The 14,606-nt window shown below is 41.1% G+C and overlaps 1 protein-coding gene across 1 annotated transcript in view; it reads right to left on the reverse strand.

Moving 5' to 3' along the window:
- The window catches only part of LOC113032636 (NACHT, LRR and PYD domains-containing protein 12-like), a 55,778-nt gene extending 41,438 nt beyond the window's left edge, over nucleotides 1-14,340 (reverse strand). The window contains exons 1-8 of the mRNA XM_026185648.1: nucleotides 14,258-14,340; nucleotides 12,590-12,816; nucleotides 10,950-10,991; nucleotides 7,058-7,333; nucleotides 4,184-5,981; nucleotides 2,083-2,256; nucleotides 1,703-1,870; nucleotides 1,389-1,562 (exon numbers count right to left, since the gene is read on the reverse strand). Coding sequence (XP_026041433.1) covers nucleotides 1,389-1,562; nucleotides 1,703-1,870; nucleotides 2,083-2,256; nucleotides 4,184-5,981; nucleotides 7,058-7,333; nucleotides 10,950-10,991; nucleotides 12,590-12,809 — 2,852 coding nt within the window. The 5' untranslated portion in view covers nucleotides 12,810-12,816; nucleotides 14,258-14,340. The remainder of the gene's footprint in view (nucleotides 1-1,388; nucleotides 1,563-1,702; nucleotides 1,871-2,082; nucleotides 2,257-4,183; nucleotides 5,982-7,057; nucleotides 7,334-10,949; nucleotides 10,992-12,589; nucleotides 12,817-14,257) is intronic.
- Between the last annotated feature and the right edge of the window lie 266 nt (nucleotides 14,341-14,606).

The following is a 14,606-nucleotide window of genomic DNA, read 5'->3' on the forward strand; positions in this document are numbered from 1 at the left end:
GGCTGTGTAAAGGGCAATATGACCAAGAAGGAGAGCAATACCTATCCATCGAAATCTTGAGGGGGGGTGTCAACGTAATTGCACATGAGAATAAAGTGGCAGGAGTGAGCAGCAGTTCAAGTTCATGTGCAGTACAAGATTAAAAGTGGCAGTCAGTATAGTATTGCACAGAGTATGAGTTTTTGTGAATATTGATAAAAGTGAAGTGAACAGTGCAGATTGTAGAGTGTACTTGAGCAACTGTAAGACAGTATCTGTTTGCATCCTGTGAAGTGAGGTGTGTTTTCAGGTGTTGAGGTGTCGAATGGCTCGATGGTAAAAACAGTTTTTAAGTCTTGTAGTCCAAGCAGACAGGCGCCTGTAACATCTGCCAGATGGTAACATGGAAAACAGCTGGCGTGCTGGGTGGCTGTGGTCCTTGATGATGCTGTGTGCTTTACAGAGGCACCGCTGAAGATAAATGCCCTGAATGGCAGGAAGCCTCATGCCAGTGATGTTCTCTGCTGCCTTCACCACGTTCTGTAGTGATTTCTGGCTGCTGGCAGAGCAACTCCCATACCAAACTGCGATGCAGCTCGTCAGCAAGCTCTCAATTGCACACCTGTACTTCCTGAGGAGGCTGAGGAAGTTTGGCATGAATGCCAACATGATCTCAAACTTCTACAGGTGTTACAGTTGCTGGCGAGCTTTTCAGATTACAGTGTCTGTGTGAAGGTTCCAGGAGAGATCCTCAGTGATGTTGACTCCAAGGAATCTGAAGTTGCTTACCCTTTCGACCTTGACAACGTTGATGTGGATGGGCCAGTGTTCCCCGACTGGTGATTTCCGGTAGTCCACTATCATTTCCCTTGTTTTGCTGACATTGAGAGACAGGTTATTATCCAGACACCACTTGTACAGTGCCATCACCTACTCTCAATAGTGCAGTCTCATCATTGTTCATGATGAGGCCTATGATGGTTGTGTCATCCACAAACTTGATTATGGTGTTGGACCTATGTTTAGCGACACAGTCGTGTGTGAACAAGGAATATAGCAGGGGCTCAGCACACATCACTGTGATGTTCGTGTATTTAAGATGAGTGGAGAAGAATTGTGACTACCTCATGAAGCCAAGAGTGTGCAAAGCAGTAATTAAAGTAATTCAAGCTATAAAACATATTTTGAGTTATTTCACACTTTTTTTAAAAAAAACTATGTGATTCCCTATGTGTTCATTGAGAATAATCTACAATGTAAATAGTAATGAAAGTAAAGAAAAACCATTAAACGAGAATTTGTGTCCAAACCTTTGACTGGCAGTGTATATTTTGTATAAAGCTTTTCTGTTTACACAATAATATAATTAAGATTAAAATATATATCAGTGGAAAAGTTTTAATCCTGACCTGAGAGTTTCCAGTGTACAGTGAGGACTCTGCAGTGAAACAGACAGACACTTCACTCCTGAATCCTGCAGGCTATTGTTATTAAGGTCAAGTTCTTTCAGACTAGAGGACTGAGAGCTGAGAGCTGAGGACAGAGCTTCACAGCTTCTCTCTGAGAGGTTACAATGACTCAGCCTGGGGAAAAAATAAAAGCAAACAATAAAGAAATACTGGTGTTCAAATGCCTTACTAAGATGTAACAACACATGAATGACATCAGATTTTTTGGTTGTTATTTGTCAACTGATGTAAAATAAAATATCATTTGATCTGACCTCAGCATGTTCAGTGTACATTGTGGACTTTCCAGTCCAGAAGACAGAAGTTTCACTTCTGAATCCCAAATGTTGTTGCAGCTCAGGTCCAGCTCTCTCAGACGAGAGGAGCAGAGAACTGAGGACAGAGCTTCAAAACTTTTCACTGAGAGGTTACATTGACTCAGTCTGAAAAATAAGACAAACATTAAAACCAATGCTTGTGTAAAAGTGTGATCAGGAGTCATTAAGTTTGATAACATCCAATACAATTTTTTCAGGAACCCATAATTCCTTAGTATTAAATAACAATACATGAATTAAATTCACTTGTTTTGGCTAAAATATTTAATTGGTTAGTTTTGTCAACTGATGAAAAATAAAATATCATTTGAACTGACCTCAGTGTGTTCAGTTTACATTGTGGATTCTTCAGTCCAGAAGATAGAAACTCCAGTTCTGAATTCTCCAGGCTGTTGTAGCTCAGGTCCAGCTCTATCATGCTAGAACACTGGGAGCCAAGAACTGACGACAGAGCTTTATAGACTCTCTCTGAGAGGTTACAGTGAGTCAGCCTGAAAACAACGAATAATAAGCAATATTTGTTATAAAAATTATATCAGTTCACATATTATAATCAGTCAAAGAAAAATGCCAGTGAGCAATAAAATTCATGGTTAATCAATAAGCTAAACATCTAAAACAAAAAACACTGTGTGTTCAGGATGGACAGGGAGTCCAGCAAGTGTAGATTCAGTCTAGATTGTAGAAAGTTATTCTTATTGTTACAGACTGACATGAATCTGTTTAACTTCCAATTAAGCGCAAAGAAGGAAGCATCAGTAGTAATAAGAAACCTTGATTTACATACTTGTTCAAGCTAAACATTTATTTTTTTTCCCTCTGTGCTTTAAGAAATGCAAAAATACAAAATACTCACTGTACATGTGGTCTGTATTGCTTGGAACTAAGGTGGAGTAAACAACATCATAGCTTTACATAATTTGCTTTATGGCTGGATTGATTTAAAACTCCAAAAGGTTGTGAGTCTACCAGACTTACAAGTATTGCTTAAGTGGGGGGAAAAAAAAGGCATGAACACTGCCAGGACTCAGAAAAGCTTCAGTCTATTTACACCTACAAGCCAGTGGACACTCAATGATGAGGATGTACACATCAAGGACACGGAGGAACACTGTATCATGGTCCTGAGTCCATGAACTCAGTGATTTTGGTTTTGTATATTATTATTATTATTATTATTATTATTATTATTATTATTATTATTATTATTATTATTATCATTATTATTATTATGGTTTCGTGAACTGGCATTCTGACTTTTGTTTTTTGCTCCCTCTGTTGGTCGCTGATGTTAGCGTTTCCCCTGTCTCATAAGATCCAGCTGTTACCCCCACCTGTGTGTAATTTCCCTGTGTTCCTCAGTGTGTACTTAGGTTGTGTGAACTCGTGTGCTGATTGCTGGTCTGTCTGTAAATCTACCGTGTGTTCTCCCTGACGTCATCCTTCATGTACCTTCGCTCTCCATCCTTCGTGTTCAGGTTTGCTTTTTAGTTGTTTAGTTTCTCCCAGTTCAGGTTACTTTTGGTTCCATTTTGCCATCTTCGCATTGTGTTTTGTTTTGCAATAAACCTCCCTGGCATATCAGCAAGTGCCTGCATTTGGGTCTTCATTTATTCCTCCACACGGCTCACTCGGTTAACCGTGACACACTGGTTTGAGCACGGAGTCAAGGAGGCCATTTGCATGAAAAGGGAAAGACCAAATCTGAATCGAGGAAGGGCCTAACAGTACATCTGTCACCATCTTACAATGCTGTGATTGCAGCAGTTCTCCATCTCTATATAAATGGAACCAATTGCCATAGATCAATGCTCATGACAACTTGCATATTAACAATCATGCAACTGACTTCACAGCCATTAAGTGTGCTAGTTTAAGTCACTATGGAAAGGTACTATTTATAAGGTTGGCGAAACCTGCAGTCAGCCAAGACTGAAGAAGTCACTTGGATGTCAAAACATTTCTCCCGCTGAAAATCCTACGTCCAGATGAACAGAATAAACTTTCTGAGGTTTCTTTACCTGAATGAATGAGCATGCCTCAAGATAGATAAACACTGACTGAGGAAGGATCTACTGTACAGACAAACAAACAAACAAACAAACCCTTCAGCTCTGTGTTATTCACAACTTTTTGTTGGGAAGATGAAAAGATAGGTGAGTGAGAACTGACAGTGACAGAAAGTTTTTTTTGTTGTTTTTTTTTTTGTTTGGGTTCTATTTTTTACAGTGAATTTGATAATAGTACATTATTAAGCCATGAAAAATGTTACAGTTGAAGAAGAAAATTCCCCTACTTAGAGATGCAAGTTCTTCCAATAATAGAACACAAAGTCATCATCAATTACTGACTTCTGATCAAAAACATCACTGACTATGCATTATGTCCAAATAAAGGTATGATCACATATTTACTCACAGAGCTTTGTTGGAGGCTTTGACCACTGGCAGCAGCCTCAGAAGAGCCTCCTCTGAAGCAGAGTATTTCTTCAGGTCAAACACATCCAGATCTTTTTCTGATGACAGTAAGATGAAGACCAGAGCTGACCACTGAGCAGGAGACAGTTTATCTCTGGAGAGACGTCCTGATCTCAGGGACTGTTGTATCTCCTCCACTAGAGAACCATCATTCAGTTCATTCAGACAGTGAAAAAGATTGATTATTTTCTCTGCAGGCAGACTCTCACTGAGCTTCTTCTTGATGTACTGGACGGTTCCCTGATTGGTCTGTGAGCTACTTCCTGTCTGTGTCAGCAGACCTCGTACGAGAGTCTGATTGGTCTGCAGTGAAAGACCCAGGAGGAAGCGGAGGAACAAGTCCAGGTGTCCATTTGGACTCTGTAAGGCCTTGTCCACAGCACTCTTTTGGAGAGTTTGAAGATTTGATTTGTTAAATAATTTAGACCACATAGAGGTTGTTTGTTGTTCTTCCATCAGATTGAGTCCAGAGTTGATGAAGGTCAGATGGACATGAAGAGCAGCCAGAAACTCCTGAACACTCAGATGGATGAAGCAGAACACCTTGTCCTGGTACAGTCCTCTCTCCTCTTTAAAGATCTGTGTGAACACTCCTGAGTACACTGAGGCTGCTCTGATATCGATGCCACACTCTGTCAGGTCTGATTCATAGAAGATCAGGTTTCCTTTCTGCAGCTGATCAAAAGCCAGTTTTCCCAGAGACTCAATCACCTTCCTGTTCTCTGGACTCCAGTGTGGATCTGTCTCATCTCCTCCATCATACTTGACCTTCTTCACTTTGGCCTGAACCACCAGGAAGTGGATGTATATCTCAGTCAGGGTCTTGGGCAGCTGTCCTCCCTCTCTGGTTTTCAGTACATTCTCCAGAACTGTAGCAGTGATCCAGCAGAAGACTGGGATGTGGCACATGATGTGGAGGGTTCGTGATGTCTTGATGTGGGAGATGATCCTGGTGGCCTGCTCCTCATCTCTGAATCTCTTCCTGAAGTACTCCTCCTTCTGTGGGTCAGTGAACCCTCTGACCTCTGTCACCATGTCAACATAGTCATGAGGGATCTGATTGGCTGCTGCAGGACGTGTGGTTATCCAGAGGTGAGCAGAGGGAAGCAGTTTCCCCCTGATGAGGTTTATCAGCAGCACATCCACTGAGGTGGACTCTCTAGGGTCAGTTAGGATTGTAGTCTTGTGGAAGTTCAGAGGAAGTCGACACTCATCCAGACCATCAAAGATGAACACAACCCGGAAGTCTTCAAGGCTGCAGATTCCTGCTTCTTCAATTTCAGTAAAGAAGTGATGAACAAGTCCCACCAAGCTGAACTTTTCCTCATTCAGCACATTCAGCTCTCTGAAAGTGAATGGAAATATCAACTGGATGTCCTGGTTGGCTTTGTCTTCAGCCCAGTCCAGGGTGTATTTCTGTGTTATGACTGTTTTCCCAATGCCAGCCACTCCCTTTGTCAGCACTGTTCTGATTTGGTCATCTCTTTCAGGTGAGGCTTTAAAGAGGTCTTCTTGTCTGATTGTTATTTCTGGTCTGTCTGGTTTCCTGGATGCTGTTTCAATCTGTCTGACCTCATGTTCATCATTGACCTCTGCAGTCCCTTCCTCTGTGATGTAGAGCTCTGTGTAGATCTGATTGAGAAGGTTTTTGCTTAATGTTACAGAGATCCCTTCGACCACACGCTCATACTTCTTCTTCAGATGAGACTTGAATTTAGACGGACATGGCTGCAGAGTCTCTGAATGAAAAAAAAAAGAAAGAACAGAAATTAAAATAAGAAGAAAAAAGTGGCAAAAATCAGGAAACATACTTTTCCTACAGATCTTTATCTGATGAAGTTGTTTATGTTATATTAAAACACAATTAAATGTACTTTTTTTCTAATATTCTTGTCAGTTTAAAAGAAAAATCCAGTCAAAAGTTCAAAACCTTGACTTAAGTGACACCATGTTAGCAGGCCAAAAATAACACTGCATTGACTAATGAAAAACTTAGAAATGTCATAGTTTAACATTGAATGTTTCTGGTTCACTTGATCCAGCCCCAACTGATGAAATTTGTCAAGTAAGCACTTACAGTGCAAATATTACATTTCTGAAATAAAAAGGAAGTTTTAAAATCAGCCTATAAATACTTAGAAATCACTGAAGTTAATTTAAATGTCTTTGGGTTACTGTGTAGATTCAGAACCACAAGTTTGTGTGTGTTATGTAAGTGAGATGTTCATATGACATGAAACTTTTACAGTATCATAAGACAAAAATAAATTTTGTTTGTATTGTTTTCATATAGGTACCCTAGGGGGTAGGGTACCACACCTGAGGAGCTAAGGCTAAGTTAGCTCCTCAGGGTATGTTAAGGATGTTTTTAGGTTCTAATATTATATGACATCATTCAAATAGAAATAAAGTACATAAACGTCCTAAGTATTTACAGGTATTTCGTCAGCTGGATGTAAACATTTTTTTCCAAAATAACTATGGATGACATGGTTAAATTACAAGCTAGTTATTTTACAGTAATAATAAGAATAAGAATAAGAATTTTAAAAATGCATGAATAATTCAATTATTATAACTGTAGAGATATCACACTGGAGAACATGAGTCCATAATGAATTACAATGTTAATAAACTGGCAAGTGTGTTAAGAACTTCATTGATAACAGTTTTATGAATAAAATTTAATACATGTATTTTCAAAAATATTGACATACATGTAACAGTTTGCTAATTAAATAAAATTGTTTAAACATGAAAATGAGTTAAAACAAAACAAAAAAAAAACCTTTGTTTTACAGATATGTGGTCTCACCTTTCTTTGTAGATGAGGAGTGATGCAGTTGAGAGGAGAGAACTGGATCTATAATCCGAAGATGGTTGATAGTTATCCTGCAGGCTTTGTTTCCTTTTTTTTTCACTGTGTCAATAAGGCAGCGAGCCTTATCTGCTCTGGTTTGGTTTTTTTCTAATATCGATTCTTTCTCCAGATCATCCAAAACACCATCACTTACAAGGGCTTCAAGGAGCTGTGTAAAGATTTCTATTGACACCCTCCTCACAAATCCTGTCCGTAACATGGCAAGCTCCTCTAATAGATGAAGAAATGAACATGAATGTGTCACTTAGTGTCACAGTCAGGCTGCGAAGCTGACTGTATAAATGTGAGGAGTGGACCCAAAATGCAGACACATAGAACAAAACGTGAATGTTAACAAGAAGTGAGCCATTTAATATGGCTGATGGAAAAATACTCAGGCAAACAAAGATGAGACTAAACAAACAACCTAAACTGGGGAAACTAAAAATAAACATGAAAAATCCTAAACATGAAAGTTGGCATTGATACAAAGTTACCTGGAACATTAAACGTGGAACATGGAAACCTAGGAGCATGGCATGGAAAAGAACAGACGACCTGACAAGGAATGACTGACAACACAGGACTAAATCACACAGGAGGATAATGAGGGAAGTGGGAACACATGGGGAAACAGCTGACACACATGCACATAACGACATCACAGGGGAAACGTAAAACTAAACACATTGAACACAGGAACACAGGACCTCTTCAAACTTAAACAGGAAACATAATGAAATGCAAACATGACAACATGAACTTGAGAATTAAAAAGACATGCATACATGAAACATATAAAGGACAAGGAAGACTTAACACAGGGGTTGAAAACACAAGGGGAAACTAATAAACAAATGAACTTAGAAAACCCAATGAACTTAAACATAAACCATAGATATCAAAATAAAGTAAAACTTAAAACGCTGGGTCAACAGACCCAGGAACGTGACACTTAGTAAACTTAACTCTGTTTGAAAGATGTGCAAATAGATTACAATTCAGTTTTTTATGTGAGTGAATTCTGATAAAATTATATTTATGAATATAAAGGTTCCACCCCTCCTGTGTGTAACTGATTAGTATGATTTCTGATTCCGATGCCAAGCAGGGCTTCCACATGGGCTTTCTTCCCTGAGCCAAAATGCTGAAGATGGGTTGTGAATTGAGGTTTGCAGCATGACAGTGACCCCCATAAATACCTCTGAGGCAGCAAAGTAGAAATAAATATTAGGCACATTAAGGTCATCAAGTACCCTAGCCAGTCTGCAAACCTCAGTCCTATATGTCTGTGAAGGTTCTCAGACGTCCAGGTTATCGTAGTCTAAACTTGGAAAGACTTCTTTAAGTTTTTTTTAAAGTTTTAAGAAACTTAAAGAAGCCCAGATGCTTTTCCTTGCAAGCTCCTCATACTCAGTCCTGTAGAAAGTCTGTGGATTCAGCTGAAACTTCAAGTTCCTAAGTGGCAGGCAAAGGTAACGAGGAGTGGGCCAAAATCTCTCCTGAGATGTGTGCAAACCTCCAAACAACTATGCTTGCCAAAAAAATAGGTTCTGCACCAAGTACTCCACTAAGTCATGTTTTGCAGGTACCCCAGGATTCTTAGCTGGTGGCACAGCAGACTCCAAGAAGGAAATAAACAGAAGTTCATCCAATTGATCATATGATCAACTAATCAATCACTCACTGGGTTATGTTTCTTTATCTTTCACTTTCTGCCTATTGCATACAACTGTGCAATGGAAACCTCTCAGACAGGCTGACCGAAGCTGACCCATAACATGACTCATCGACCCAGAGAAAGTAACCTACAGTCTACTGTAGGAGGCTTAAACCTACCAATTAGAAACAGCTACAGTGCTTTTAAAAATGTGCTAAATTGTATTAGCACTTAGCTGTATCTGACTAGACTCATTTAACCATCAGTTAGATGAACAGTTCACTACAGCCACAGTTTTGATTCAGATGCTTATTATGAGATTAGACCTTTTTTTTATTAACTTCCCTGACTTCAACTCCATCCATCCATCCATCTTCTTCCGCTTTATCTGGGGCCGGGTCACAGGGGCAGCAGCCTAAGCAGAGAAGCCCAGACCTCCCTCTCCCCAGCCACCTCCTCTAGCTTATCCAGGGGAACACCAAGGCGTTCCCAGGCCAGCCGAGAGATATAATCTCTCCAGCGTGTCCTGGGTCTGCCCCGTGGCCTCCTCCCAGTGGGACATGCCTGGAACACCTCACCCAGGGGGCATCCTTGTCAGATGCCCGAACCACCTCAGCTGGCTCCTTTCGATGTGGAGGAGCAGTGGCTCTACTCTGAGCCCCTCCCGGATGGCCGAACTTCTCACCCTATCTCTAAGGGAGAGGCCAGCCACCCTTCGAAGGAAGCTCATTTCCGCCGCTTGCATCCGCAATCTCGTTCTTTCGATCACTACCCACAGCTCATGGCCATAGGTGAGGGTAGGGACGTAGATCGACCGGTAAATTGAGAGCTTCGCTTTTACACTCAGCTCCCTCTTCACCACGACGGACCGGTGCAGCGTCCGCATCACTGCAGCCGCCGCACCAATCCGTCTGTCGATCTCCGGCTCCCTTCTCCCATCACTCGTGAACAATGCCCCGAGATACTTGAACTCCTCCACTTGGGGCAGGAACTCATCCCCGACCTGGAGTGGGCACTCGACCCTTTTCCGGCTGAGAACCATGGCCTCAGATTTGGAGGTGCTTATCCTCATTCCCGCTGCTTCACACTCGGCTGCGAACCGTTCCAGTGCGAGCTGGAGGCCATCACCCGATGAAGCCAACAGAACCACATCATCCGCAAAAAGCAGAGATGAGATCCTGAGACCATCCAAGTGAAAGCCTTCTGCCACTTGGCTGCGCCTAGAAATCCTGTCCATAAAAAATATGAACAGAATCGGTGACAAAGGGCAGCCCTGGCGGAGCCCATCACCCACCAGGAACGAGTCCGACTTATTGCCGGCAATGCGAACCAAGCTCTTGCAATGGTTGTATAGGGATCGAATGGCCCGTAGCAATGGGCCAGACACCCCATACTCCCGCAGCACCTCCCACAGGACACCCTGAGGGACACGGTCGAATGCCTTCTCCAAGTCCACAAAACACATGTAGACTGGTTGGGCAAACTCCCATGCACCCTCAAGTATCCTTGAGAGGACAAAGAGCTGGTCCAGTGTTCCGCGACCAGGACGAAAACCGCATTGTTCCTCCTGTATCTGAGGTTCGACTAGCGGACGAACTCTCCTTCAAATCCATTTTATTTATTTAGTGCCAAATCACAACAACATTTGCCCCAAGTCACTTTATATTGCAAGGTAAAGACTACAATAATACAAGACTCCCGTATCCTCCGTTTCAGAGACTCCTCAGTTAGACTATTACTGGCTTCCACTTCTATCAACACATCTCAAAATTCTTACCCACAAAAAGGAAGATCCATCTCAGACCTACTTGCTTGCCTTTCTGCTCTCCACCACATTTCTCACCTGGTCTGCCCCATATTCAGATTGGACCTTTCTCTGCTCATCAGGGCTAATTCTTCTGTCCAACGGGGACCGTAAACCTGTTCTAAGCATCAGTGTCAGCACTTAGTTCCTCAGGTCTGGTATAAATATGACAAAGTAACTTTTTTTTCACTTTATTGGATCTTGAATGAATAATTTCATGAATTTTTGATCTGAAATTTTAATCCACATCCAAATGCCCATATCAGCTTGTATCCCATGGGATTAAAGACTTTGACCTCTTTTCCTGCCTGATTCCCAGTGATGTCAGTGATGATGTGTAATAGTGTAGGTTTAGCTTTTCCATAGCTGATGTTGACTCTTACCTTCTGGTGATAATGGTGACGCTCCCTGGGTTGAGGAATGTCCTGTTGAAGGAACAAGCACATTTTGAATAATAAAACTGGCTTTGTCTTCTTTTTCCTTTGACTGACCTTCTTTCATCTTTAAAATTGATGTAGTCAGTTCTATCACATGGTCATTAGTATATGTCTGCACCATCAGATCTACAGTTTCCACTATGTCAAGCAAAAGTTAGTCCCGCACTGATAGGGGCAGGTGAGGAAGACACTCGTCTCAGCACGTTGGCCTCATTGGACTCAAACTGACACAACCGGTTTAGCTGCTCTGTTATATTATCAGCAGATCACGAATGATAAAACTGGTATTTTGAGAGTAAAAAGTTGTGAGGCTTCAAAACAACATGAAAATATCTGCCTGCAAACATGATTTGAAGTAGGGGTGGAGCTGAACCCGAATACGGTATTCAGAGAGGCACAAATAACGTGTTTTTTACGAATATTTATTTCGAACAAATACTTTAAAAAATATTTGTATTTGGGAACAAGGAAAAACTTTATATCAAAAAGCTGAGTTTCCTTATGAGACCGCAGTGCATGCCCAGATGAGTGAGTGATATGTGAAAGAGGTGACTGACACGGGCTGCCTCACACAGCAACAGAGAAGGCTTGGCTGAGCGAAAAAAGACTGAACTGAATCAGTTTTTCTTTTTTTTTAATAGATTTTTTTACACCTTAACTGGGTTCTGGAGGCAGATTATAACTTTTGCAAACATCGGGAGATTATTCCATTACGCTGCATTATTGACGTCTGCAGTGCTCTCATGTTCACTCTGTTTACGTAGCTCTGTTAGCTCGGTAATTTAGACAACAGGCTGTTGACAGAGTAACCTTAACGTTCGGTTAAAAAGGTTAAAACAATGCTTGTGTAGTTGTGTTGAATTGTATGCACTTGTGTGAGTTATATGGTACGTTTAAGATGTAGACTATAGGCCAGTTAACCTTAGCATAGCTTCCCGTCACTCATTAACTTAGGTGAAACGCAGAGATATCAAACATCTGCATAATCACATGAGCTTAAAGCATCCTCTCCTGGTACTGAGAGGACCCCCCCCCCAAACTCCAACCCCTCTACCAGCACCAATTCATCATCACAGCCATGTTCTGCCCCTGCAAGTCAGTTTCGTTGTCTGATCAGCGTCCTCCAAGAGGACGGGTGGTGGGGGGGTTCATAATGTTCCAATGGTATTTTATTAGTTGTTGGTTTAACCATGGATGAGGCAATGGCTGTTATGCTATTTTCTTTTCAATGACGTTACATTTATGGGAAAACATCAACTAATACTGCATATTCATAATTATTATATTGGATATAATTAAAGAATACTTACTCTGTAACGTTAATTAGAAGTGTAACACAAAAATTTTATGCCTATTTTGAATTTTACTCGAATACAAATACAAATATAAATACCTTTCCCCCCTCAACAAATACAAATACAGATACAAATATCAGCTGCTTTGCACATCTCTAATTTTAAGTCACAAATCTAGACTAAAATCAAACTAATACAGAGTAAATTTTTAATACATTTCACGAGATACAATTGCCAGTTCTGTGTCTTCATACTGCACCAAGGGTTTCATGTCTTTTTCCTCTGACTGACCTTTCAACTTCTTCAAAATTGATGTCGCCACTTCCATCACATGGTCATTAGTATATGTCTGCGCCATCAGATCTCTAGTTTCCAGTTTGTCTGCATTCTCTAGTTGGCACTTATTGATGGTTACAGGTACATCCTGTAGGTAGGAGTGGAAACATTCCAGTTCCTCCACTTCCAAATTCTCCAGCATTTCAAGGGGCTGCTCATGAACAGACTCCTCCATCTCTGAACTATAAAATATGAGAGTCAAAATACTGAAAAATGGAAAATAGGACAGAGCAGCTGTAAGACTTGTTAAGACCTAAAGAAATGATCTGTGATCTGTTACATCAACTGTATGTTATACTTATAGATCTTGTTCTATGAACTAATCATTATAGAAACACTGAATTATTTTGTATGATGAAGATTTTTTTTTAGAACAAATTGTTGCATTTTTCCTAATTTTTTTAACAATTCAGTTGTAATTTCAACTCAGCACTAAAATAATTAATTAAAATCATTCATTCCACTCTATTTTACGGATCCTTGCGACGGACATGGGAGAAAAAAATGAAGATGAACTTTTTCGAGATCTTCCAAAAGTAACTCAGGATCTCGCAAAACTTTTGTGAGATCTTGCAAAATAGGCCGCATCCTTCGGAGGCCGCCAGCATGAAGCTGACCAGGAGGTCGAGGCACGATGTGCTGGGAGTTGGGCAAGGAGGGACACATTTGTAACAGCCTTTGAATTGGGATAGCCTTCGCCGCCTTTGTTAGAGTTGATTATTTTAAGATTGTCATTTGTGCAAAGAGACATAACCATTGCTTTTATGTGTCCTAATATGGTTGTCATTGTGCAGAAAGAGCTAGATGATAAGAAGACTTGTTTTCAGCTTCAGAACATTTCCATTGCAAGCATGAATTTTTGCAATTTCCGGTTTTTATAGTTCAGCGAGACTCTGACTTATATATATGTCTCGTGTGTGTTAAGTTCATTGAAATGTTGAATCCTGTGTGGGGGCGACTGGAAACGTTGATAAGAAGTCATGCTTTGTATGGTATGGCGGGGATAACACCCACACATTCACACACACACACACACACACACACACACACACACACACACACACACACACACAGACGCTGACGTTGCTCCCATACGCTTGTCTCCAATGTAACTGCTTTCACTCAATAAAAGGGCTGCAAAGGAAGCCAGGTTCAAGGTTGGCTAAGTTCAAGTGAAGGGTGAACAGCTCTTGGCCTTTGCCAGCTTCCCTTGCAAGTGAAAGAGTGCTGTCTCGTCTTGTTTTGTGTGCCATTGGTTGTCTCTATTCCAACAGTCTGGCTCGTCACCTCTCCCAGAATTCAAAGCGCGGCCCAGCAAATTCCAGTTTCCAACAATGGCGGCGGCTACTTAGTTTTAATACTCTTTCTGGGTCACAAAATAAATGTTTACAATATTTTCAGGCGAGAATGTAGCTGTGTAAACTTCAAATATAGCAAAAGTTTTGCGAGATCTCATAAAACTTCATCTTCTTTTTTTTTTTTCCCATGTCCCTTGCGGGGCTCTGTACTATTTGAAATATGTTGACTCTGGGGTTTTTTGTTTTTTGTGGAGGGGGTTTCTGGCTATAAAATCAACGCAACAATTTTCAGGAAAGTAAGGACACACAGCTGGGTTCATCTCACCTCTGAGCTTTGGTCTGGTTCTCATGTTCCCCACTTAGAGTGGTTTTAGAGGGAGGGACTCCCTCCTCTCTGTCCTCACACTGATCCATGCTGCTGAATTTACATTCACATCAGCTCACACACACTTTCTACCTTCACCTGCAGAGGAACCACAAATCATTCATGTGCACATCAACTGAAATCCTCCTTTCCATCATGTGTGCTGTCCAAATGTCCCCAAGCTGCTTCTTTCCTGCTTCATCTTAGCGTCAGCTGAATGCAGTCAGACAGCAGTGTGAGGCAGAGGAAGCTGCCATCAGCTGCTCTACTTCTACTATCAGTCTACTAGATGGAGCTGGGAAGCACAAAC

Source organism: Astatotilapia calliptera, chromosome 11, assembly GCF_900246225.1.
Source record: "Astatotilapia calliptera chromosome 11, fAstCal1.2, whole genome shotgun sequence".
Taxonomy (NCBI): domain Eukaryota; kingdom Metazoa; phylum Chordata; class Actinopteri; order Cichliformes; family Cichlidae; genus Astatotilapia; species Astatotilapia calliptera.